General features: G+C 38.0%; 1 protein-coding gene across 2 annotated transcripts; it reads right to left on the bottom strand.

Moving 5' to 3' along the window:
* Positions 1 to 594: 594 nt before the first annotated feature.
* Positions 595 to 18728, bottom strand: LOC144968106 (uncharacterized). Of its 2 annotated transcripts, XM_078906105.1 has the most exons (6): positions 18536 to 18728; positions 13996 to 14146; positions 7158 to 8507; positions 6386 to 6533; positions 4697 to 4798; positions 595 to 3942 (listed from the first exon to the last, which is right to left on the bottom strand). In XM_078906105.1, the coding sequence occupies exons 1-6, from the start codon at positions 18577 to 18579 to the stop codon at positions 3821 to 3823; spliced, it is 1917 nt and encodes a 638-aa protein (XP_078762231.1). In that variant the 5' UTR covers positions 18580 to 18728; the 3' UTR covers positions 595 to 3820. The 2 variants fall into 2 exon arrangements, with proteins under 2 accessions (XP_078762231.1, XP_078762232.1); XM_078906106.1 differs by lacking the exons at positions 13996 to 14146; positions 18536 to 18728 and adding an exon at positions 9582 to 9826.
* Between the last annotated feature and the right edge of the window lie 8964 nt (positions 18729 to 27692).

Here is a 27692-nt window from a genome sequence, read left to right as displayed (position 1 = left end):
AATCAGTGACAGTCACAGTGCCAGTAAAAAGGAAGAAAATGGGGTGGTCAAAAGTTCTAGATAAAGCACCCAAGAAAAAGTAAGACAAAGGGGAATTGGTTCAAATAGGGAACAGATGTAGATTCCAAGGGCACACTATCAGTGTACTTTGTTCGGGTCACCTAAATTTCTCATCCTGACTCAACCACAGCTCCTCACAAAGAGGAACACAAATCGTATGTAAAACTAAAAATAATAGAGCATAAGACTTGATTTACAAGACAATAAACATCATCTCCCAAAACTACAGGAGGGCAGGGTATCCCACCAGGGCCAGGACAAAACCAAGTACGTAATCTCATTCCAAGACAAAGACAGAAAGCATGTTGGAAAACAGACATTGGGAGATAGAAGACACAGTAAGTGCCACTAGTGCCACCCTGCCCACTGTGGGAGGTCACGAACCCCACACAGGGCATCAAAATAGTATTTGCCTACAAAATAGGCATCGGTTGGAGCTGCAGACACAGCAAGCCCTAGAAATTTTGGTGTCTTCCAATCGCCCAAAGTCATTATTTGGTGCACAAGCTTTTCATAAAACAAACAAAAAAAAGCTTTCAGTGGGTAATTTTTTTTTTTTAATTCATGGACTCACAAAAACTCAAAATTGGACATAAAATTTACATAAAAATACAGAAGTAACCATCAATAACTTTATTTGGCTAAAATTTAAACGCATCACAATGTGTTATTGTGAATACATGAATATAAAAACAAGTTAATGACCATAAAACTCCCAAAATTCATACACACAAAAATGTATATTACCAATAATAAGAATTTTATTAATTAAGAAAAAAATAATATTAAAGAACGCCACGAATACCCCGCTACTGAATTCAGTAGCAGAGTATTCGTAAACAAAGAACAATTAAATGCACACTGGAATCCTGATAAAGACAACACTACCAGACCAGAATGATTGGCTGACTTTAACCCACTAGCTGTGTATGGTCGATGAAATCAGCCACAAGGCCTGTCGCATTGAAACGGAAAATTAGTAATTACGATTTTCGTTAAATTTACCGGGACGCTGATACACATCAAAATAATCAACAATACACTTCCGGCAGCCTCTACTTTTGTTAATTAAACACGATTTGAAGAGTGTTGTTGAAGATTATCGAAGCTAAATCTAAATCCATCAACAAAGCCATTTTCATTTCCAATATGACTGATCCAATGGAAGGGTCATCTAGATTCCTTACTTGCTATGGAATCAAGTGATTCGGAGGATGATTTCAACATGCCTTGTTCAGAATCCAGTGATGACAACACTGAAATGGTAGGCGGTGACAGGTGACAAATTTTGGATGGGTTTGGTGTGACGATGATGACTAGTGCAGAGACGGTCTATTTTACTGTCAGAAACCCAAAATCAATAAAAAATATTCCCCGAGGATTGTACAAAGCCTATTATTTTTTTCTGTTTATGTTGGACAATATTTGGCAAGTCATTTGAAGGAATAGGAAGACAAATCGCTATGCAGATCAGCTCATTTCTTCACCAGCCATCCAGGCAAGTGTGTAGATATTCTAAATGGAAGGATGTGACAATGGGGAAGATAAAGAGACATTTAGTATTGTTGTTGAATAAGAATAAGGGCCCTTCTAAAAAAAGAAAACAAAGGTTCCTCATTGACTGTGCGACTTTCGCAGGCAATGTCCTTCAGCAGAGTCATGTCTTAAGATGAGTGGGTATTGATTTCAAGGATGTTGCATCTCAACAATAATCATGAGGAAAAACAAAGAAATGGTGAGATGGATTTGACCCATGGGGTTAGGGTGTTTGACTGTGTAAACTGGGCATGCAAGGAATATTACCATCCATCTGGAAACATTTCGGTCAATGAAAATATGGTGGGTATGAGAAACCATGTCGTATAGGCTGCATTCAGTTTCTACTTAACAAAAGACATGCTCGTTTTGGGATTTTATTTGAACTCTGTGACTAGAATGGATTTTTATTTCTTGTTGAACTGTATAGGAATAAAGAGTTGGATACGAAGAAGGACAGGCATTTGGTGTGGTGGTGCAGCAACTTATGGAAAGTGGGTACTTGAAGCACAAGGGCTATCATCTTTACACAAAGCCCAAGCTTGCTAGATATTTTTTGGAGCAGAAACTTTTATTGACTGGAACTGTTAGGAAAAATTCAAGGAAGATGTCAGTCTATGTCTTTGTGTAAGTTGAGAGTGGGCGAGTGTTCTTTTTGAGGAATGTGAAAGACAAAAGTTCTGGCACTTGCATTCAAGGAGAAGAAATTGCAGACAATTATGCCCACCCGAATGACCACAGGGAGGGAAAAGACAAAGCCGAAGATGATTTTTGATTACAGTACTTAATGTACAGTTCATAAAGGAGATGATAATTGATTTTCGACTAAACAAAAATCACAGTGCACCTAAGAATTGAGAATCAATTTGTAGAAATTGTTGATTCCTATGAATATCTAGGATTTACTATCGACAACAAGCTGAACTGGCATCTATATGTAAATAATATTTGTTCAAAACTGAGTTCTAGATAAATTTTCCTTAGAAAACTAAATTCTATTCACGTTACAAAAGAAATCCTTAATAGGTTCTATTTGTCAATAGTTCAAGGTGTTATAACATTTGGAATCAGTTGCTGGGGTGGGGCCATCACTGCTGGGGATAGAGAAAGAATAGATAAAATTGTAAGAAGAACTAAAAGCGTTGTCCTAGCCACCCTGCCTACACAAAATACCCTCTATGAAGAATATTCCTTTAAAAAAATGCTTTGAACATCTTGAAAGACGAGCAACATCCTCTATTCTTAGAATATAAAATGTCAGGTAGATCAGGCAGGGTGATAAGTTTAAAATCCAGAACAGAACGCTTAAAAATTCCTTTGTATCCTCTACTTCGAGGAGACTTTCTCGAAGTGGGATTAAGATGGAGATCAAGGACAGTGTTGATGGGTGAACAGGTGGGTATGAATATATTATACGTAAGTATAGAGAGTAAAAAGGTACAGAATTAGGGTGTGTGTATGTGTGTGTGAAGGATTGAGTGAGAGAAACAGAAAAACACACAGAGAGAAAAAGAGAGAGAGAGAGAGAGAGAGAGAGAGGAAGAATTTGGGAGGTATGAGAGAATTTGTATTTTAGTGTGTTTAGTTTTGTTAAGCTTTTTGTTGGTTTACTTTTATGCCATTGTATTTCATTTTTAATATTTATTTGCTTAATTATTTTCATAAATCCATTAGTCTATGGCAATACCCAATGCCAATTTCTAGAAGTGGATAAATAAAGTTCCATCTTTTATCTTATCTTATAACACAATGACATATTTGGGTTGTCTCAGATCAAGAAATTTGTTGTGATAATGTAGGTTGTAGCTTCTGCACCATACACAGCACGGCCAAGTGTCTTCCATTGATAATGAATAAAGTCAACCAATCTTTCTGGTCGAGGGTACCGGTAGCTCAGTTGATAGAGCACTCGCTTCATACGCAAAGGGACCGAGATCGATCCCGGGTGCAGTTCGAGGTTTTTAATCTGACTTATCTGTCCAACCATCAGTGATTGAGTAGCTGGGTCTGTTAGATCAGATGGAAAGTACTTTGCGATAAAGAAGCGTCTTATCCAAAGGATAGCAATCAATTGCTATTGTCCATTTCACGCCATACAAACCGGGATAAACTCCGGCTCCATGGGGCTCATGGCCCTGAAGGACTACTTAAATCTTTCTGGTCCGCCGGTGTTGGCCCTATCAGGATTCCACTGTATTGATATTCAACCAACAAATCAAAGAATTCAGTCTGACGAATCATCTGCACAGAATATATCCTTCATGTGAGAGAAATCGTCACATGCTGCAACGGGAGGTGAATCCTCGGAAGAGATCTCTTGTCCCCTACGGGCTCGTTTTCTTGATCCTGCAATGTTAGGAAAATGAGAACTAAGATCTTGAGAGAACTGAGGATTCTAGGTATCAGAATGTAACATATAATAAAAACAAACACATGCAACAGTAACAAAACAATGTGCTAAAAATAACAACTCAAGCCTTAGCTCCTGGTTAAAACCAAGAAGGAATTTTTAAAGTCCACCACACTCCCAACAAGCATCTATTAAATTTAGTGATATGAATATTCATATTATGTTTATTAAGTATCCACATTGGCCATTTACAGACAAAATTTCAGAATTATTTTTTCTAACAGACCTTTCAAACTGCAAGGTGATTCAAAACCATTGTCAGAAATTAACTGTCTGAATTCATGGCCTGAGAATAACAAAGACTTGCGTTAGTAGTGAAAACAACCTCTTCCGTTCCAAAGAGCAAGTGAAGTGTTTCCGTGTACACAGAAAGTGTTTGTCATGTCTGGGCCAATATGCACCACATCATGGCATTGTAGTATTTAATAAAAAGTTTTCGTTCAAATATTTTGTTACTGTTGCTTTCATCTACTTTTATTTCTGAAAGATTCACATCCCTAATACACGAGACTGACAATGCTTGCTCAGCAGTAAATACAGCTCATTTTATATTATTGTCTTAGTAATAAGAAAATAAATGAAAAATAAATAAATCTACATTAGAAAAGTACAGATATATTTCAAATTTCAGCTATCGTCAACTTAAATTTTTCTTATCGGTGTAGAATACTAGCATGTCTCAGATATTACCTTTTAATGGACTTCTTGACACTGTTCCATTGTTATCAACTCCCAACTCTTTCAGCTCCCGCTCCAAATTAAACTGATCAGCTTTTTTCATAGATGGCCGGCCTGTAATCATAGGATATTTAAAAAATAAATTAATTTAGTTTTTTATTTTTAAAAGTTAAAACGCCAAACCTAAACTATCTTCAGGTATCCCTATTAAACAGAATTCCAGAATTAGTCTAGATATTCTGGTTGATTCATTTTGTTTTGTTTTTGTTTTTTAAGGGTTTTACGGTGCTTGCAACACATTAAGGTCATACCCAGTGCTGCCAACCCTGGCCCACGTAAATGTGTACAATGGAGAGCCAAAATGAGTAAGATTTTGAAAAAATGCGTACAATTCAGAAAAAATCGATAACTAGCCCTAAATCTGAGAATGGGCAATTAGACCATACTAGCAATGATATAATCAACAGTTGAAAGAATGAATAAGCTTACATTTTATATATGACAAATAGTATCAACTTCCAGATCCATATATAATTCTGATGAGTCAAGAAACATATGGTGTTTAAGGACACCAAAAAAGTGTATGAATGCTAAAAATGCTTATATAATAGAAATTTAATTATGCGTACAATCTTCAGAAAAATGTGTACAATGAAAGAAAATGTGTAAAAATACGCATTTTTTACGTAGGGTTGGCACCACTGCATACCAGTGCCAGTAAAAAGGAAAAAAATGGGATAGTAAAAAGTTCTAGAATTACAATTAAAGCACCCAAGAAAAGGTAAGACAAAGGGGAATTGGTTCAAATAGGAAATAGGTGTAGATTCCAAGATCACACAATCAAAGTACTTAGTTTGAGATCACCTAAAAGTCTCCCCCAGACACAAGCACAAGATTCCACTAAGAGGAATACACTCAAATGTTTACAAATCATATGTTAAAAATAAAAAAATAACAATACATAACAGATGATTTACAAGGAAAAAAAATATAATTTCCCAAAACTATAATTATACATTCGACTGTTGCCCTCCAGCCAAGGACTCCGGCCAGGACAAAGACAGAAAGCAATTTGGAAAACAGATATAGGGGGATAGAAGACAGAGCAAGTACCTCCCTACCCATTATGGGATGTCAGGAACCCCACCCAGCTGGTTGATTCAGAGCAATCAATAAAAATTGTAAAAATGGAGAGTAAAACAAACAACCTGTTTTTAATGTTCAACTCTCTTGTGTCGTTCAAATGAATGGACGATCAAACAAAATCTTTCCATTTTTATTCATAATGAATTTGGAAGAATTAAAAAAAAAAAAACTATATATTTTGAGCTCAAATCTGTTACAGAAAACAAACAAAAAATTTAAACATTATATCAATAGATCATAACAAAAAAAATTTGTTAAAAACCCCTGATATAAAAAATAATGCATTGGTGTCTGCTTGGATAATTCTTTCGAATATTATGACACTTGTAAAGCACTTGAGCAAGATTAGTGGATATTGCACACAAAAAAAAGTTCAATTCAAAACAAACAAAATTTTTTGTTACATAAAAAAGTTACTGAGTTACTGTAACTCACTATGACAGCTAATAATAATTTAAATCCAGTCTGCTTAAGAAAAAAAAATCAAATTTTAAGAATCATTTTACCTGATGACTCTCAATAACTAAATATAAAATTCATCGAAACAAGAATCACCTTTCATCCCTTTTTCATGTAAGATTGTTTTGATTCGTCCAATTTTCTCTTTGTCTGTGTTGCAGTCTTTCAACTCCATTGTATTTCTAAGAACAACACCAATACGGCGACAAATTGCCCTCAGATTTCTCAGTTCTTTACTTTCAAGCTGAAATAAAATCACCAAAAAAAAATAAGATAGGCAAATCCAGAAATATTCAGAATAAACAAAAAAAAAAACCCCATTAAAAACACAATCTAATATATTCTTAAACAACTAACAGTCTGTATCTATAGGAACCACTCGTTATAATCTGTTTACCAATTTTGAATCAATAAATCGACAATTTTAGTTGTACTTAATCCATCTTAGAATTGTGAGACATTTGTTCGGAAGCTATTTTGTTTAGTAATGGTCGGCAGGTCATAGTTATTGACTTGACTTGACTTAAGCCTCTAGATTCCTTGTGGAACATCGTGCTGCTCATAGTTATTAAAATATTCTCCTTAAACAACAAATGCTTTCATCTTTTAAAAAAAACAACTCACCAATACCAAACAAGGTCAGCCAGAAAATTTCCAAAAGCTGGTTTTGTGACTCTTGCTAGAAAAAAGCCCATCATTGAATATAACATTAGACAGTCGTGTTGATTTTTTATTTTCAAAGACCTAAATTAAAGGTTATCCATTTAATTTTATAATATTGCCATAAATATAAATTTAAAATTATGATCAGCCAAACTTATTACTTTATCACACATATAATTGATGACAAGAGTACAATAGTACATACCACTTTGGACTGTGTTTTAACCAGGTCTTGTTTCACATGCTTCTCTTTCTTAATATCTTCCTTGACAGGCAACACACTGGGATGTGAAGAAGACTCGTCCTGTGACGTATCTAGGTCACTGGAAGATTTGGGATCGGAATCACAATTTGATGCATATATTTTCATTTTCTTCTGATGTGACCCACCCTTATCAAATTTACAAGAAAACTCCAAATCATTTAGGTCATCGCCTGAACTGGACAACTTTCTTTTTCTCGCTGCTGCACCCAAGCCTGACATTACGATCTTTTTATTATTCCATTCTGCCGATTTGGATCTTCCTCGGCTCTCATGACTAGAATTCAAGTTTTTCATACAATCATCCACCACGACACGACACTGTTTTAAATCATCATAATTTCGACTATCCCATTCACTGTTTTTACTTTTACTGTCTTTCTTACGAAAAGAAGAATTTATCTTTGTATCTTTTGCTTTTATTAAAGCATTGTCTCTGAAATCGTCTTCAGAATCAGAATCTGAAGGACATATGTCGAGCCTTGGAGAACAACTCGCTGAATTAGGCAATGACGTCGCAGTGATAGAATTGCCTTCAAATTCTGATTCCGAATCCGTCTGAACACGCTGCTTCTTCAAGGGTGATTGAGGAGAATTAGAATGTTCAGTGTTTATTTCATTATAGTTATTCTCAACACCCTCATCAGACTCGGATTCTGATTCACAGAAAAGAATCTTCCTCTTTAATTTGGGTCTGTGTTGAAAAAGTGGGGAATCCTCACAAGTAATTAAGTTACTATCATTAACAAATTTTGATGGTGTTTGCTTAGGTGACAAAGAGCTTTCTACTGGTGAAGAATCATCATCATCATCATCATCATCATCATCATCATCATCATCATCACTGTCGGAATCTAATATAGATCTTACAACCTCTTCACTCTTCCTCTTTTTGCACCTTTGTCTTCTTGGAGGAGAATCTTCATAAATAAATCTCTCCTGCATTTTTAATGTTTTCTCTGGTGACTTGTTTTTCCGGGGCGATGCATAATCAAAGTCAGAATCTATAATGGAAGACAACACATCGCTTGATTTAATTCTTTTCAAACGTCTTTTCTTAGTCTTTTTCAATGGTGATATATTTTTAATAACGCTCTTGCTTTTCTTACAACCACTTAATAAGTCTTTGACAGAAGACACAAATTCATCATTAAGAATTCTGTTTGCTTCTGAATCATTGATCTCATAATTCTCTTTGACATCATCAACTGGAAGATGAGAATTTCCCTCATTTGACAGTGAATCATTCTTCAGTGTGTTACTTTCCGATGAGGACAGATAAATGCCGCTATCCTGAAAGACAAAATGAACAAAAATTAATATCACCACTGGTTAGTGGTTTTATTTTCATTATTATCATTACTACTTTTACTATTATTAATATCTTATCATATTATTACCTACTACTACTACTAATATTACTACAACAACCACTACTATTATTATTATGATTATTATCATCATCACCATTAATAATATTATACTTATTATAATTAATAATGCTAGTAGCAGTAGCACTAGTCGTAGCGGTATTAATATAAGTAGTAGCAATAATAATAAAAATAATAATAATACAGGGTGTCCAGCAAAAGATCAGAGTCAAAAATACAACCTTCACACAAAATTTACTACCTAGGAAATTATAATATTTTCTTCTGAAATAAACGGTGTATGCTCATATTACATCAACTTTCTATCAAAACCCATTTCCAATAACCTTAATATCATTTTTTCACCGAGTTATTATGTGTCTGTGTGTGATTATGAGGGAGGAAGTAAATATAATATCTAGAAATACTTTTTCTTTCTAAAATGTCTCTTCGAATGATATGCCCGTTTCAACGAAGTATTAGTATTTTTAGTTGTGTTAATAAAGTGGTAGTAGTATTGAGTGGCCGTTGTGGTGGTGGTAGGAGTAGTAGTAATAGTAATACTAATAGTAGTAGTAGTAGTAGTAGTAGTAGTAGTAGTAGTAGTTAGTAGTAGTAGTAGTAGTAGTAGTAGTGGTAATAGTAGTAGTAGTAGTAGTAGTGGTAATAGTAGTAGTAGTAGTAGTAGTAGTAGTAGTAGTATTAATAGTAGTAGTATTAATAGTAGTAGTAGTAGTAGTAGTAGTAGTAGTAGTAGTAGTAGTAGTAGTAGTAGTAGTAGTAGTAGTAGTAGTAGTAGTAGTAGTAGTAGTAGTTTTGTTTGCTTTTAAGGGGTTTACGGCGCTTGCAACACATTTAGGTTTATATCAGCGCCAGTAAAAAGGAAGAAAATGGGATAGTAAAAAGTTCTAGAATTACAATTAAAGCACCCAAGAAAAAGTAAGACATAGGGGAACTGGGAACAAATAGCGATCAGATGTAGATTACAAGAGCATACCCTCAATGTACTTAGTTTGAGATCACCTATAAGTCTCATCCGGACACAAGCACAAAATCCAACAAAGAGGAATACACTCAAATGCTTATATTACACATTCAAAATAGTGCCGCGCTGAGGACCGGACCGAGGACCGGTCCCACGGTCTTTTAGCTGTGAACCGTGGTCCAGTCCCAAAGAGGAAGACCGCCGGCGGTCCTCACTTCTTATCACCTTTCAACGGTCTCGCGCCATACTACTTCCCCAGCGATTCGTTGCCTCGGTCCTTTGCCTATCTTCCACCAATCACCACCCATCCCACTTAATTAATCGCACCCACCCCCCTTTGCCATACACTAAACGACACAGACGACCATAGAGGCAGACGACCACCTCCCTCCACTCCGCAAACCGCCCTTTCGTGTGTGAGATGGGGGGAACAGGAGGCGCACGCCTTGGACGATTCCATTATACGGGGTAAATTTCAAAATTTACTACACCATAATGATCGCAATGACAATGATCTATGATGAAGGCATGACCCCTCTTCTCTAATGGGTTATTGTTTGAAATGTATGTGACTACTAAAGATGTGTGTGTGTGTGTGTGTGTGTGTGTGTCGAACCTAGCAAGTTGCAAGTCTGATTTTTTGTTTTCTTTTGTCCATCTCTTGTCGCCACTCCTTTCTATCGCATTGTTGTCATTTAAAATAATACAATAATATTAAAATTTCGTTTGGTGTTTTAACTAATCAAGTAATATGAGTTTCATTAGTTTCTTCCGTCCAAAAAAAACAGTTATAACGTCTGTATTTTTAAAAGGTCCAATAGAATATTTGGGGACCCCGATAGCTCAGTTGATAGAGCACTCTCTTTATACGCAAAGGGCCAGAGATCGATCCCGGGTGCAGTCGATTTTTTTCTGAATCCCTGTCTACTCAGCAATGAATGGGTAGCTGAGTTTGTTAGATCTGGCGAAAAGTCACCATCGACCCCTCTTATCACCTCATCCACCCCCTCTTATTATAACTTCACGTCTCTCTCTTACTCTTCAATGCTCGCTGCCCTCTAATGTGTGTGTGTGTGGGGTGGGGGGGGGGGGGGGGGAGGGGGGGTAGGAGTTGCGTGTGTGTATCAACGCCACGAACAACTCGATCAACGCCTTGGGCGATGCCATTATCTCCGTTAATGGGGATAAATTTCAAATTTTATTAAATTATCGAAGTAACAATGAAGTACGGTGAGCAAATAAAGAAGGCATCACCCCTCTTCTCTAATTAGGTTACAATTTGAAATGAGTGTGACTACTCCGTGTGTTTTACTCCTGTAGGCCACGGTTTTCATCGTGTAGCGGTCTTTAACGGTTCAAGAATGAACGGACCGGTCCTTGCGGTCTTCATTTCCCAAGGACCGTAGGACCGTGGTCCTTAAGCTTGCCAATATATAATACAATAACATATAAATAATATAATAATACATAACAGAGAGATAATTTACAAGGAAAAAATTATCATCTCCCAAAACAATAACTATGCATTTGACTGTTTCCCTCCCAGCTAGGACTACGGCCAGGGTCAGGACAAAACCAAGTAATCTCATTCCAAGACAAAGACAGAAAGCATGTTGGAAAACAGATATAAGGGGATAGAAGACACAGTATGTACCCCCCCTGCCCACTAGTAGTAGTAGTAGTAGTAGTAGTAGTAGTAGGACTGGTAGTTGTATTAGCATTAGTAGTAGTAGAAGTAGTTGGTGTTGTTGTTGTATTAGTAGGTGGTGGAAGTAGTAGTAGTCGTAGTAGTAGTAATAGTAGTAGTAGTAGTAGTAGTAGTAGTAGTATCCGAACTACCAATACTACCACCACATAATCATTCCTACCACCACTACCACAACCGTCATCATCCCTATCACCACTACAACAACCACGACATCATCATTCCTACCACCACTACAACAGATAATATGGCGTCGCACTGTCATATAAGCTCAAGACTTTGGTCAAGTTTTTTTATATCAAAGAATAAAATAGGTTTTAATTATAATTACTTAGGCAAGACTTCAATTAATTTAGTCATCCTACACATGTCAATCTGGGCAGACGTGCTTGACATTTGCTTGTCAACAAACAACATTGTGTGACCATTACATGTCTCATCAATTGTACCAGCTGAATATATAATATATAATAATATGTCAGAGTGTCGTCGGTGCATGAATCAGTGGCAAGGTGGATTGTCTTTTACAATTTCAACCAATGTTAGTGTGGTTAGTGGTGGAAAGGGTTAGCCTATGTTTTATTTTGTTTTTAAGGGTTTTACGGCCCTTGCAACACATTAAGGTGATATCAGCATCAGTACAAAAGATGAAAATTGGACAGTAAAAACATTCTAGATGTACAATTATAAGGACTTGACGAAGGGGAATGGTTCAAATAGGGAACAGATGTAGATTCCAAGAGCACACTATCAGTGTACTTAGTTTGAGATTACCTAAATGTTTCACCCAGAAACAAGCACAAGATCCCATTAAGAGGAACACACTCAAATGTTTACAAATCATATGTTAAAAATAAAAAAAACAATACATAACAGAGAGATGATTTACAATCTCCCAAAACTAACTATACATTTGACTGTTTCCCTCCCAGCCAAGGTCAGGACAAAACTAAGTAATATCATTCCAAGACAGACAGAAAGCAATTGAAAAACCGATAAAGGGGGATAGAAGACACAGCAAGTACCTCCCTGCCCACTATGGGAGGTCGAGAACCCCACCCAGGGGTTAGCCTACATTGACCGCAAAACAATGGCCAGGCATTGTGTCCATTGACAGCTGATTTACATGCAATGCCCTACTGGACTCAGACGTATACGAGTGCCTGGTCGAGTCCTAGTAGTAGCTGTCCGCTCTATCAGTGTCCATTACTTTTATTAATCATGTGCTTGGTGTTACAGTAACCGAGATAGACCCTCGCTCTTTGGGCATGATAGCAGTAGGGATTTTTTTAAACCTCCCAGATAGGCAGGGTGTATGGCATTTTATGTTCTTATTGTCCTAAATACCAGTACCATTCGTGTCGGGGAAATTTGGGATACCCCACTTATCTAGATGATTTCTTGATCAAAGGAGTTTTACTGTACTCTATAGTTATTCATTTTAATTGTTAACACAATTGTCATTATCATCGTCGTCAGTATTGTTATAACCATTCTTCTTCTTCTTCTTCTTCATCATCATCATAGTCAGTATTATTATTATTATTATTATTATTATTATTATTATTCAGGGTGTCCAGTAAAGTTGTAAATTTGACCTCTTGTTCATAAAGGTCATAAATGGTCATAAATTTGCATCCATGGTCGTAAAAAAGTCGTAAATTGAAGATTCAATGAATTGAAACTTTTAAAAGTTTATTGAAGAATTAAATCTGGCAGCATAAAATGACAAGGCTTCACATAGGGGCCGCCATTTTGAAAATTCTAGGCACCAGTCAGACATACAGTCGTGACCATTGTAAAGTCCCTAAGTGGTCACTTTGCTTCCTCACTGATGTTGGGAGACTACTCTGACCCCATGTGAACTCACCATAAGATTAGACCATTGCTAATATCAACACGGACACCCTCCCTCCCCTTTTCCTTTTTAGCATAATTCTATGCAAATACTCAAAAAGGTATGAGAAAAATAAAGGGGAAAACCGGCATCATATAACTAACTGATAAATGATAACTATAGTACTAAATGTGATGCATCAGTCAGAAATACGGTAAGCAGTTGATGTACGACATGCATGTATCAATGCATCACAAGCATCATTTTCAACAGCATTCACGCTTGATATAAAAAAAAAATTATAATATTACATAAATCGTACTAAATCCTTTGGAATCGTATCCACGTATTTGGGTACAAAAATCGTACTAAAATACGCGAAATCGTACAGGTTGGCAGGTCTGCATTGTACAAATACAAAGATCAGGCTGTCGAATATTTCTTAAAGAGCACTTTAACTCTTTTTTTAGTGCCATTGGCATCTGTTCTACTGGCCTATGCCCCGCACATTGCGGCCGGTCTTGAAAGTCAAAATTAATAATGTAATCCAATACTTCTTTCTACAAAAGTACTATAAATTGAACCAATGGTATCAGTTTCTCTCTTCAGAACATTCAATTGGCCTTAGGGGGAAATTTTAATTGAGATTTTGCGCCGAATTCAAATATTGCTTTGTCTTAGCTTGTCAATCTCATGCTGCCTCAATTAGGTGTCAGCCATTTTGTGACGGATAAGCGAATATATAGCCTCAGCGCTGAAAGAGTTAAGGTAGACAATGACATATGCTTGGAACAATTGCTAGCTACCGTGTGGTTATGATGACTGAATGTGAAATGCTATATTTTGATCCATGAGGAACTACTTTAGTCTTTGAAAGACATTACCTTTTTCAATACTTGCGGCTCTGGATTTGCAACAAGCTCTTCAATCAGACAGCTGATGACATTATGGATTTCTTTCTTCTCTGATGACGATAACTTGTTCACCTTCTTTAATTTGCAATACTCTTGACAAATTAATTTCTTGGTTGCGACACTGGAGAGAAAAAAAATGTGATGGAAATGTAATGTTTTACTTACAATTACATGGGTGGTCCATAACAAAAATTAATCAAAAAAGGAGTCAGTGCTTTGCCTGTATCAAGAAAAAAGCATACATGGAAATACTAGTTTATGGGGCAGTGTGGCTCAGCGGTACAGGCTTTGCTTCGTACTTCAAAGGTACTGGGTTTCAATACCCACTTTGTGTTGGTTTGAGAGTATTTCCATTATAACAATGAGCCCATAACAATATGGGCTATCAGACCTGCACGTTGCAATATACATTATCATGTCCAATCATCTTCTTTGAGACTCATGGCAATTTGTTTTTTTTTTTTTACATAAAACAAATTTGGCTGCTATTTCTCTTGCTCAACATAAAGCATCTGACTAACAAAACATTGGTAAAATTACTTCGCTACGCGGAGACCACTTCGTAAAGAAAGTACCCGACTCAATTTTATGGGCTTGTTTTAGCATTATTGTAATGGAGACATTGTGAAGTTTGAATGAATGTTTATCCATTACAACAATGAGACCATAACAATTGGGCTACCAGACTTGCAAATAAGTTGGGTAGGTCACCCCAAATCTGTACTTTTTAAAAACCTCAACAAATTCTAACTGCTCTAACTGCCAATCGGTTAAAAAAAACTCTCCACAATAAACTCAATTATTTGACGTCTTTTGATTGGTTTGATGTACATACATGCGGGGTATCATTGGTTAACCTAGCTAAAAAAAAAAAAAATTGATTACCAAACCCCTTCACCCAAAATATGTACGCATGCTCATACATAAAAAATAAAATTCAATAGTCATACAGCTTAACATATTTTCAAAATAAAATTCCTTCTCATCATCATCATTATTATTATCAACACCATCATCATCATTATCGTCATCACCAACACCACCATCCCAGGCAGTGTTGCCACTCGTAGGGTAATTACCCTACGGTAGGGTAAAATCTCAATTTTTATCAATTTTGTAGGGTACAGCAGAAAACGAGGGACCCTACGCAAAAAGTAGGGTAGAAACATGATCGGCGTAGGGTATTGTAGGGTAGAGGCACAAATAGACTAAGTGACGGTGGGGTATGCTTCAAATACATTTATTTGAACAATAAGCTGTTTCTAAAAAATAAAAAAGACACTGCTGCAAGATTTGGCAGTTTATGAATTAGCTCTATCAGTACATCCTTCCTGGCATATTTTTGTTTATAGACAATATCAGCCAATCAAACGCACTGTTAATTTTTTCGTTTTTCGGAAAAGAAATCCTACTTTTTAATATTAATAGGTTCTTTGACGGCTGTCACCTTCCTAACTCAAAATGTTGAATGAATGCAATGAAAATATAAGGGAAACTAGGAGTGATTAGTCTTAATAAACTCTATTGTCTTTGGTGGTACTGTAGGGTTTTGGTGACCTTTGTAGGGTAAAATCTGGGCTCGTATAGGGTAAATCATTCGAATCCCAGTGGCAACACTGATCCCAGGTTCAAACCCCATTGGCATTGGTGCCCATGCCCACATCCTATAGTTCCAGGTTCATTTTATTTTCCACTGATATCCTTTTAACATAGTTCCAGGTTCATTTTATTTTCCACTGATATCCTTTTAACATAGTCCCAGGTTCATTCCCCACTGGCGCCCACCTCCTACAGTGCAGGTCTATTCTCCTCGGTACCCAAATCCCATAGTCTGGCTCAATTCCCACTGGTATCCACTCCCATAGTCCCAGGTTCATTTTTCACTGATATCCTCTTCCCATAGTCCCAGGTTCACTCTCCAGTGTTGCCTGCTTCCCATAAGTCATCATAGTCATAAGTTTGTCGGCTAGTTTGTCTGGGAATAACGAAATTTTGTTATCCCCAGACACCTGTCTGGGGATAACCAAATTTCGTTATCCCCAGACACATATTTGCAACTCCGCTCTTTTAAACAATTATCCACCTTCCAGAATATGGAATGTTTCCAAATGCATAAAGAAATAAGGAAAGTTAATAAAATATCTATAAAAACATAAAATTAACCAACATTAAATCAGTTGTTACTAAATATACACAATATGCGTCGACTTCGAAGTGGGTGTCATGGCCGACTGGTTTAGTCGTCTGCCCTGGAAGTTTTACCAGAATCGACGTTGTGGGTTCGAATCCTGGTTCCACCACCTTTTTTTTTTTTTAAATTCCGTCTTCTTTTTACAGAACGTTGCAAGGGATAAATGTCCCATCCATCCTCCCCTCCCCCCCTCTATTTTTTTTTTTATTTGTGCGAGTCTATTCTTTTCTCCTTTTTGTTTGACCTTTTGTTCCGTTTCTGAGCATGAATCTCTTAAAATTGTTTTTATTTTTTTAAAAAATATTGTTTGTTTTTTTCTCCTCTATCTGACCATTTGGTTGCTCTCTGAATATTTCTGTTTGTTTGCTTTTTAATTATTTATCCTTTTTAGTCACTTTTTGAGATCGGAGTGGGGACAAATATGACAATTTGCAAGAAACTAGAAAGGAACTAAGAGAGAGAGAGGGACAGAGAGAGAGAGAGAGAGAGAGAGAGAGAGAGAGAGAGAGAGAGAGAGAGAGAGAGAGAGAGAGAGAGAGATTGTTTTTAAAAAAAGAGTGGGAGGGAGATTTTTATGGGGCATTTACTCCTTGCACCTTCTGTAAAAACAGATGGAACGTAAAATTTTTTTTTTAATAGTGCGAACCAGATTTGAACCGCAACGCGATTTGGTAAATTCCAGGCGACGACTAAACATTCGCATGAACATTCAAGTCAGGCATATTGTGTTAGTGAACAATGATTTAAGTTGTGATTTTAGTTTTATAGATATTTTATTAACTTTCCTTAATTCTTTTTTTTTAACTCTCTCTCTCTCTCTCTCTCTTTTGGTTCCTTTCTAGTTTCTAGCAAATTGTCATATTCGTCCCCACTCCGATCTCAAAAAGTGTCTAAAAAGAATAAATAATTAAAAAGCATACAAACAGAAATATTCAGAGAGCGACCAAAAGGTCAGATAGAGGAGAAAAAAAAAACGTGGTGTTTTTATACACCTCCGTTGACGGTGTATCTTAACGGATCATTTTTATACACCTCCGTCACGCATGCGCATTCCACCCAATTTCATTAGCGATATTGTGTCTCTGTATTTGGACATGGCGAAAGTTATATTGTGACATCTGTAGGATGTTTTTGTTAATAAATTTATATAAAAATAATAATTTCAAAAATCGAAATATAAAACCAGAAAGTTGCATTGAAGGTAAAATGTTTTAGAAAGACCTTATTAAATGTGATGAACAGTCAGGTGGCTCCGTAGCGCAGTGGACAAGCTGTCAGACTCCAACCTTGAAAGTACCGGGTTCGATTCCCATTGTTGACATATTTTTTTTAATTTACTTTGTTTTTGTTTGCTTTTTTTCTCTAAAACTTTTTATCATGTTTTTAAAAAACTTCGATTTTAATTTTCTAAAATTATTTATTTATTTGAGATCAGTATTTGTCTCCCATGTTTCATTTTACTTTTGATATTTTAAATTATTGTTATTATTCTTTAATTTATTATCATTGTACATCGGTAATCACTAAGCAGCGTGCTAAACTACAATCTAAAACTATTTAAACCTCATGGACGTATGCAGCAACATTTTCATTAATTTACCATCACCGCCAACGGAGGTGCATAAAAACGGTGCGTTTTTGTACACTTCCAAAAAATAACCCAATAAATTTTTTAAAATAAAAACTATTTTTAGAAATTCAAGCTCAGAAACGGAACAAAAGGCCAAACAAAAAGGGGAAAAGAACAGACTCGCACAACAAACAAAAAAAAAATAAAAATAAAAAACAAGTGGCGGAACCAGGATTCGAACCCACAACGTCAATTCTGGTAAAACTTCCAGGGCAGACGACTAAACCATTCGGCCATGACACCCACGTCGAAGTCGACGCATAATTGTGTTTATGTAGTAACAACTCAAATGATTTAATGTTGGTTAATTTTATGTTTTTATAATTTATAGATATTTTATTAACTTTCCTTATTTCTATGTGCATTTGGAAACATCCCATATTCTAGAAGGAGCGGAGTTTCAAATATAAGATATTTGTCTGGGGATAACGAATTTTGGTTATCCCCAGACACCTGTCTGGGGATAATCACAGCGTTCGTAAAAAAGTAATTGCTTTTATAAGTCTCAGGTTCACTCCCCATTGATGCCTACTTCCCATAACTTTGTCGGGTTTCGACGGGTTTCGTAAAAAAAAAAAAAAAGAAACTAAGAAACACCGCTGACTGAAAGTGAAAGTGAAATTTCGGGCTCACACAACAATCATAGATTCAGATTGATTTAGACTTTAGACATCTAGAAGAAAACTTACTTTATTCCGAGACTGGATACGATTTCACGAACATCCTTTTCCATCTTTTACAAACTCTTGTCAAAATCCTACAGTAATGATTGCTGATTTCTCATTATTAGTAATCCAATAAAAGTTGGCAGGCTGGTAAAAACCAAAATTCAAACGACGGGCGCCATTTGTTTAGAGTCCTGGGTACTTATCCATTCATGTCAATAAATGTTAACGAGTATTGTTAATGTCAAATTAAGTACTCGATAATGAAAATTGATAGGAAGGGGTGTGTCTTTTTTACGAAACCCGCCGAAACCCGCCGAAACCCGCCGAAACCCGCCGAAACCCGCCGAAACCCGATGAAACCCGATGAAACCCGACAAAGTTATGGGAAGTAGGTGGCTGTGGGGAGTGAACCTAGAACTCAGGGAAGTGTACACCATTGGGGAGTGAACCTGGGACTGGGTTTCGGCGGGTTTCGTAAAAAAGAACCAGTGCTTTTTTACGAAACCCGCCGAAACCCGCCGAAACCCGGCGAAACCCGACAATATACAGCAAAGTTATGGGAAGTAGACAACTGTGGGGAGTGAACCCGAGACTCAGGGAAGTGTACACCAGTCGGGAGTGAACCTGAGACTAAGTTTATCGGCCGGTTTCGGCGGGTTTCGTAAAAAAGAATTAGTGCTTTATTACGAAACCCGCCGAAACCCGACAATATCCGGCAAAGTTATGGGAGTTTGGCAACAGTGGGGGGTGATCCTGGGAGTCAGGGAATTGCACACCAGTGGGGAGTTAACCTGGGACTGTGTAAAAAGGATATCAGTGGGAAATAAACCTGGGACTAAAGGGACATGGATACCATTGAAAGTTGAAGCCGGATATGGGAATTGAGTACCAGAGGAGAATGAACCTGACACTATAGAAGGTGGGCGCCAGTGGGGAGTGAACCTGGGATTCAGGGAATTGCACACCAGTGGGGACTTAACCTGGGACTGTGTAAAAAGGATATCAGTGGGAAATAAACCTGGGACTAAAGGGAGATGGATACCATTGAAAGTTGAAGCCGGATATGGGAGTTGAGTACCAGAGGAGAATGAACCCGACACTATAGGAGATGGGCGCCAGTGTGGAGTGAACCTGGGACTCAGGGAAGTGCACACCAATTGGGAGTTAACCTTGGACTGTGGGAGATGGATAACTGTGGGTATCCGAGCCGAACTATAGGAGTTGAGTGCCAGAGGAGAATGAACCTGACACTATAGAAGGTGGGCCCAGTGGGGAGTGAACCTGGGATTCAGGGAATTGCACACCAGTGGGGATTTAACCTGGGAATATGTAAAAAGGATATCAGTGGAAAATAAACCTGGTACTAAAGGGAGATGGATACCATTAAAATTTGAAGCTTGGTATGAGAGTTTGGTACCAGAGGAGAATGAACCTGACACTAAAGGAGGTGGGCGCCAGTGGGGAGTGAACCTGGGACTATGTAAAAAGGATATCAGTGGGAAATAAACCTGGGACTAAAGGGAGATGAATACCATTGAAAGTTGAAGCCGGATATGAGAGCTTGGTACCAGAGGAGAATGAACCTGACAAAAAAGGGTGTGGGCGCCAGTGGGGAGTGAACCTGGGACTATGTAAACAGGATATCATTGGGAAATAAACCTGGGACTAAAGGGAGATGAATACCATTGAAAGTTGAAGCCGGATATGAGAGTTTGGTACCAGAGGAGAATGAACCTGACACTATAGGAGGTGGGCGCCAGTGGGGAGTGAACCTGGGACTATGTAAAAAGGATATCAGTAGGAAATAAATCTGGGACTAAAGGGAGGTGGATACCATTGGGAGTTAAAGCCGGATTTGGTAGTTGGGTACCAGAGGAGAGAGAAACCTGACACTCCTCTGGTACTCAACTCCCATATCCGGCTTCAACTTTCAATGGTATCCTTCTCCCTTTAGTCCCAGGTTTATTTCCCACTCATATCCTTTTTACATAGTCCCAGGTTCACTCCCCACTGGCGCCCACCTCCTATAGTGTCAGGTTCATTCTCCTCTGGTACCAAACTCTCATATCCAGCTTCAACTTTCAATGGTATTCATCTCCCTTTAGTCCCAGGTTTATTTCCCACTGATATCCTTTTTACATAGTCCCAGGTTCACTCCCCACTGGCGCCCACCTCCTATAGTGTCAGGTTCATTCTCCTCTGGTACCAAACTCTCATATCCGGCTTCAACTTTCAATGGTATTCATCTCCCTTTAGTCCCAGGTTTATTTCCCACTCATATCCTTTTTACATAGTCCCAGGTTCACTCCCCACTGGCGCCCACCTCCTATAGTGTCAGGTTCATTCTCCTCTGGTACCAAACTCTCATATCCGGCTTCAACTTTCAATGGTATTCATCTCCCTTTAGTCCCAGGTTTATTTCCCACTGATATCCTTTTTACATAGTCCCAGGTTCACTCCCCACTGGCGCCCACCTCCTTTAGTGTCAGGTTCATTCTCCTCTGGTACCAAACTCTCATACCAAGCTTCAAATTTTAATGGTATCCATCTCCCTTTAGTACCAGGTTTATTTTCCACTGATATCCTTTTTACATATTCCCAGGTTAAATCCCCACTGGTGTGCAATTCCCTGAATCCCAGGTTCACTCCCCACTGGCGCCCACCTTCTATAGTGTCAGGTTCATTCTCCTCTGGCACCCAACTCCTATAGTTCGGCTCGGATACCCACAGTTATCCATCTCCCACAGTCCAAGGTTAACTCCCAATTGGTGTGCAATTCCCTGAATCCCAGGTTCACTCCCCACTGGCGCCCACCTTCTATAGTGTCAGGTTCATTCTCCTCTGATACTCAACTCCCATATCCGGCTTCAACTTTCAATGGTATCCATCTCCCTTTAGTCCCAGGTTTATTTCCCACTGATATCCTTTTTACACAATCCCAGGTTAACTCCCCACTGGTGTGCAATTCCCTGAATCCCAGGTTCACTCCCCACTGGCGCCCACCTTCTATAGTGTCAGGTTCATTCTCCTCTGGTACTCAATTCCCATATCCGGCTTCAACTTTCAATGGTATCCATGTCCCTTTAGTCCCAGGTTTATTTCCCACTGATATCCTTTTTACACAGTCCCAGGTTAACTCCCCACTGGTGTGCAATTCCCTGACTCCCAGGATCACCCCCCACTGTTGCCAAACTCCCATAACTTTGCCGGATATTGTCGGGTTTCGGCGGGTTTCGGCGGGTTTCGTAATAAAGCACTAATTCTTTTTTACGAAACCCGCCGAAACCGGCCGATAAACTTAGTCTCAGGTTCACTCCCGACTGGTGTACACTTCCCTGAGTCTCGGGTTCACTCCCCACAGTTGTCTACTTCCCATAACTTTGCTGTATATTGTCGGGTTTCGCCGGGTTTCGGCGGGTTTCGGCGGGTTTCGTAAAAAAGCACTGGTTCTTTTTTACGAAACCCGCCGAAACCCAGTCCCAGGTTCACTCCCCAATGGTGTACACTTCCCTGAGTTCTAGGTTCACTCCCCACAGCCACCTACTTCCCATAACTTTGTCGGGATTCGTCGGGTTTCATCGGGTTTCGGCGGGTTTCGGCGGGTTTCGGCGGGTTTCGGCGGGTTTCGTAAAAAAGACACACCGGATAGGAAGGTAGACAAATAAATTTACTGTAACAATTTACGTTGAGTGGCTTTTATCTTCTTTAAAAAAAAAAAGAATTAGATTACCCTTTTCTCTTGCATTTCGCAATGATGAAAACACATTTGAAAACGAGACCGCTGACAAGTTGCCAACATTACATACACACACACACACACACACACACACACAGACATATCGAAGAGGGACGATAAAAAACCTGAGCTTTTATATAGCGCAATATCCACTAAATGTGCTCAAAGCGCTTTACAAAAGGTCCCTGACCAACAGCAACACGTAACATGTAGAATGAGGCATGACACCTATTATGCAATATTACATTTTTTTCCCGACAGAGACACCGCTGTTAATGGCCAGGTACTCATTTTACACATGAGTACGGTGAGATAATGTGAGTAAAGAACCTGTTCCAAGGACTCAACAATGCGCAAAGCGAGGCTCGAACCGGGACCTTCCGATCCGAAAGCGAGTGTCATACCACTAGACCACATAACCGGGGTTTGTTGTTTTCCTGTCCACTGTGTCCACCCAGCAGTGATTCGTGTATCAAATTGAGAAATTTCGGAGTCTCTCGTTCACTCTCAACTCCGAGCCGATAGATTCAGTTTTGTTGAGGTTTTTTAGTTTTTACTCACAAAAATGTATACTGTCGACGATCTACACTTATCTTATAGTTTTTTAAAGCCAGTGTCAATGGCAACAGGACACTTTTTGCCTTTGTCATTCGTAACCGACGTATTTTCTTTCTAAATCGAAGCGCACTCAATCTAAAAATAGCTGCTATCTTGTTGACGCTATGACGTCAACTAGTAACTAGACTCAAGCATGAAGTCTTGCTTCGGCCACCATCACTACTACTACTACTACTACTACTACTACTACTACTACTACTACTACTACTACTACCACTACTACTACTACTACTACTACTACTACTACTACTACTACTACTACTACTACTACTACTACTACTACTACGATAGCTGAGAGACATAGCCGCAACCGGCCAAATGAAATCATAGTCTCTCGACTGCCTTTACATGAAATCAGCGATCCTACTATTTCTTACTCTATATTTCTAATTGTTGAGCACCCCCACAGAACGGTTACGTTCCAGAACCCAAGTCGACTCCGCGACTGAGACCACCCACCTCTGATACCGTTACACAGATAAGGAAGATCTCCAAAACCCGAGTCAGATGAAAGATTGCTGTTTGGCCCAGTGTTTCACAAGGAACCAAGAGGCTTAAGTCAAGTCAGGTCATCAATAGGACTGACATTTATAAAATTAGTTTCTTCCCGAGAATTGGATTCAATAGTCTGATGTCACGTCGCCCAGCAACGGCGGCCATCGTGGTTCTAAAAAAGAAAATCTGTACTTTTTATTCTTCATGCTGGCGAGAACTTTCCATATGTCGTCTTGTGATCAGAATGTGTAAAAGTCAAAACATGATCAGATTTATAATGGGGTTTTTTCCCCTCTGGATACGCTTTTATGCTCTTCGGAGCATATTTCATAAGGTCGTCCGTCATTGTTCCGATAGTTTAGAGCCAGTTACTCAGTTACCATGCGTCATTACGAGGGAAGTGACGTTACGACTGTTGAAGCGTATTACATTTGATCATATGAAAGAATGCATTGCCGGATCACGTGTTGAACGCCCTTGATCAGACGGTTGGTCTTATGGGGGTCCTCGCAACTTACCGTTTCGTTTCATCTTGCTATTGTTACAGATTTGCATTCATGGACCCCTCGGCCTATTGCATCTTATCTTATCAGAACCTTATATTGCGCAGCTCCAACTGGGGAATTCTCTGCCATTCAATCTGCGCTTTACTGATTCTGAAGCAGTTTGTAAAAGAAAATGTAAAAGTCTCTTTCTGTTATTTAGATGGTATGTAGAAAGAACCAATTGAGCATTTATTTATTTTTTTTTAAAATCAATTTACCCTGATTTACATTTTTTAAAAATAATTCTGTATTCTCATCTTTTAAATGCTGATGATAATATGATAGAGCATTTTTTTATATGATGTATATTGTGCGCCTAGAGCGATATTGTATCGGACAGGAGCTGTATAAATAAATTACATTATTATCTATTATTGTCATCTATTCAGATTCAGAATTAATTCATTTCTTTTAAAAACAAGACCAACACCACCTACGAATGATCGGTCGCACTCCTACTCGTAAAAAACATAATGCCAAATTTTGGCTAAAAACCTAGTTTTCAAAAATCGATCGATTAAACTACCCTCATCTTGTAAAAAAGTCTCAAACCTGAGATTTTGTGAAGTTTGAACAAATTAAAAAAAATTATCTCTTTTTTTTTTCACTTCACTGCGATTTGATTTATCGGATAGTTACAAAATTTGATTTAGGTACCCAGTATCTGTACCCGATAAGTACAAATATCGAGTAGAGCTCAGCAATTCACTTTTTCAGTTTTCTCAAGAGCAAGATTTCTCTAAATCAAGAGAAACTGAGGTGTTTCCATACAATTAACTTTTTATTTCCATACCTTCTGATTGAGAGAAAATTAGTCCGTTCCAAGTCCCGTGCAAATTCCTCCAAAGTGGTGCCGTGATTTTTTGTATGTGGCTTATAATATTTCAAGTAACATTACGACTTTTGAATACCGACAGTGAGAGACCAAACCGTTTTCTCATAATGCCGAGTTCCTTTGATCTTTTCATTGTTTGCAATAAAATATGACCAAAACTTTAAAATATTTACAGTAATGGTGTGTTGATTCTCTTTCTGGTGGGGAAAATGTTCGCAACAAAGTTGCATTCAGTGGCGTAGCTTAGCAAATAATTTTGGGTTGTTTCAAATAGTGTAACAATAGATAACATTTAAATAGTAAAACCAAAAACTTGAGGTGCCTAAATCAGCAAATAAGATGGAGAGAAATATAAAGTGAAAAAACGCGACTCATATAAGACAAGGGAACAACACAAAACAAACGACGTTTCGGCCTTCTGTTTTGTTGATAAAGGGGAAACTCGAAACGTCCACATTATCTGTTTTCATTTATTAAATAGAATTTTACATTCAATTTCATATTGTTATTTATTTCTTCGAGTTTCGAGCATCAACATTTACATTTATAGAATCCAACAAGTAGCTAATGCAGACCTGCCTAATACGAGTACTACGAAAAATTCGTAGAAGTTTTTTTTTTTTTTTCAAAAGCAGACACGGAGAGCAACATAGTAGATTTGTTAGTTAGACGTAGTTGCAAAAATAGGGTTCCCGATATCACAGTTGGTCGAGCACTTGCTTCACAAGCAAAGGTTCGTATTTTTTATTTTCTGACCTGTCCACCCAGTAGTGATTAAAGAAGGATTGGGGAGGGTAGGGGGGGGGGGGGAAGCTCAGTTGGTAGAGCAATTGCTTTACACACAAAGGGACTGAGATCGATCATTGAGGGAAGTCGACTTTTTAAATTTCTGACACCCCCCCCCCCCTTGGCCATCCAGCAGTAGGTAAATGGGTAGCTGGGTCTGTTATATCTTCGGAAAGTACTTTGCGGTACAGTAAATAATTCAGACATTTTTATTTTCTATTGGCTTTGTCTTCTGGCACTTTCCTACTCACTTCATTTTCTTTGCGGTAGACTTGCGTCATATCGAAAGGATAACAAGCAGAAACATTTATCAACGTATTGCCTTGGTAGCAAGCAATTAATATTGTCAGCTGCACGCTGTAGAAACCGGGTTAAACCTCGGTTCCTCGGGCCTAATGACTCTGAAGGACTGTTTAAATGTTAACATATTGGGGTAGAAGTAACGTTTGAATGACTCACATACTCGTGCCCCTAGTGTGCCAGATATCGTAAAATTATGTGATTGCTCTTTTTAATAAATAAAAAAAAAAAAAATAAATAAATAAATAAAAACTTCTTGTCTTCACACAATCATACCTGGCTACCTTTTGCTTTGGTTTTTGTTGTTGTTGTTGTTGTTTTTAACAATTTTGTTCCGTGTTTATTTTTTGTTTGTTTGTTGTTGTTGTTTTTTTTTTTTTTTTTTGTTTTTTTTTTTTCTATTTTTGGTTACTTTTTTGTTTTGGTAAATTACGTGTGGATAAAAAAGTTACACATCCAAAGAAGTTCTTCATTATTGAAGTCAATCTACCTTCATTTAACAGCTCTCCTTTTTTTGTATACTTCACGGACATTACAGAGAGAGAGAGAGAGAGAGAGAGAGAGAGAGAGAGAGAGAGAGAGAGAGAGAGTGGGGAGAGATAGATAGAGGGAGAAATGGAGAGAGAGAGAGAGAGAGAGAGAGAGAGAGAGAGGGGGGGGGGGAGGAGAGTGAGACACATATCTATAGATAGCTAGCTAGATAGAGAGATAGATAGATAAAAAGGCGGATAAATAGAGATAGAGGGAAAGGGAGATAGATAGATAGATAGATAGATAGATAGATAGATAGATAGATAATAGATATATATATATATATATATATATATATATATATATATATATATATAGTGTCACTTGCTGGAGTCAATGGTTTATGTGTACCGGTCGTAGCCATCGTTAATTTATAGCCTGGCACAAGAACCGTAGCCATTGTTAACTTATAGATAGAATGCGCTTGGCCAAGGAGTTCACAACATTGCCATCCGGAAGTATAACGGACCAACACACAAACTCTGTGTAACCATGAACTTTTATAGTCTGGTTAATACAGTTTAGTGAGAACAACTCACAAACGCGGATGGCAAAAACAATAACAAAGGCCTGAGTGACGTTATCTGCATACTATCTATAGCCTGACACTTATCAAAAAATGACTTCAAAAGACAAGTCTTTGGCAACAGAAGAAAAAAAAAATCGTGAATTGTATTCATTAGTTCAACCAATTGTATCACGTCATTTTCTAGGTTTGTGGACCGCCTAGTGAGTTGTCGTTAGTAGAGCTCAAGGAATCAAGTGATCCCATTGGTCGAACTATTGAACACAACTCACGATTTGTTTTCTTTGCGCTTGGCTGAGAATTTCACAATATTGCCATCAGTTTAGTGAGAATTCTCATAAACATGGATGGCAAAACAAAAAAACAAAACAAAATAATAACAAAGACCTGAGTGACACCAACTTCGTTCAATCTATAGATAGAATGAAGTTGACGTCATTCGGGACCTTGTTATTGTTTTTTGCCATCCGCGTTTATGAGTTATTCTCACTAAACTGTATAGATAGTATGCAGATGACGTCACTCAGGCCTTTGTTATTGTTTTTGCCATCCGTGTTTGTGAGTTGTTCTCACTAAACTGTATTAACAAGACTATAAAAGTTCATGGTTACACAGAGTTTGTGTGTTGGTCCGTTATACTTCCGGATGGCAATGTTGTGAACTCCTTGGCCAAGCGCATTCTATCTATAGATAGTTCGAAGATGACGTCACTCAGGCCTTTGTTATTGTTTTTGCCATCCGCGTTTGTGAGTTGTTCTCACTAAACTGTATTAACCAGACTATAGAAGTTCATGGTTACACAGAGT

Source organism: Berghia stephanieae, chromosome 3, assembly GCF_034508935.2.
Source record: "Berghia stephanieae isolate SIO BIC M18660-M18661 chromosome 3, UCSD_Bste_1.3, whole genome shotgun sequence".
Classification (NCBI taxonomy): Eukaryota; Metazoa; Mollusca; class Gastropoda; order Nudibranchia; family Aeolidiidae; genus Berghia; species Berghia stephanieae.
This window is presented reverse-complemented; position numbering and strand designations above follow the sequence as displayed.

Bases quoted from the DNA above. Each gene is read 5' to 3' on its own strand.
- LOC144968106 (XM_078906105.1), bottom strand. From the start codon at position 18,579: ATGGAAAAGGATGTTCGTGAAATCGTATCCAGTCTCGGAATAAA. The intron at 14,147-18,535 runs GTAAGTTTTCTT...TTTTCTCTCCAG, and splicing joins GTATCCAGTCTCGGAATAAA to TGTCGCAACCAAGAAATTAA. The intron at 3,943-4,696 runs GTAATATCTGAG...CTAACATTGCAG, and splicing joins GTCAAGAAGTCCATTAAAAG to GATCAAGAAAACGAGCCCGT.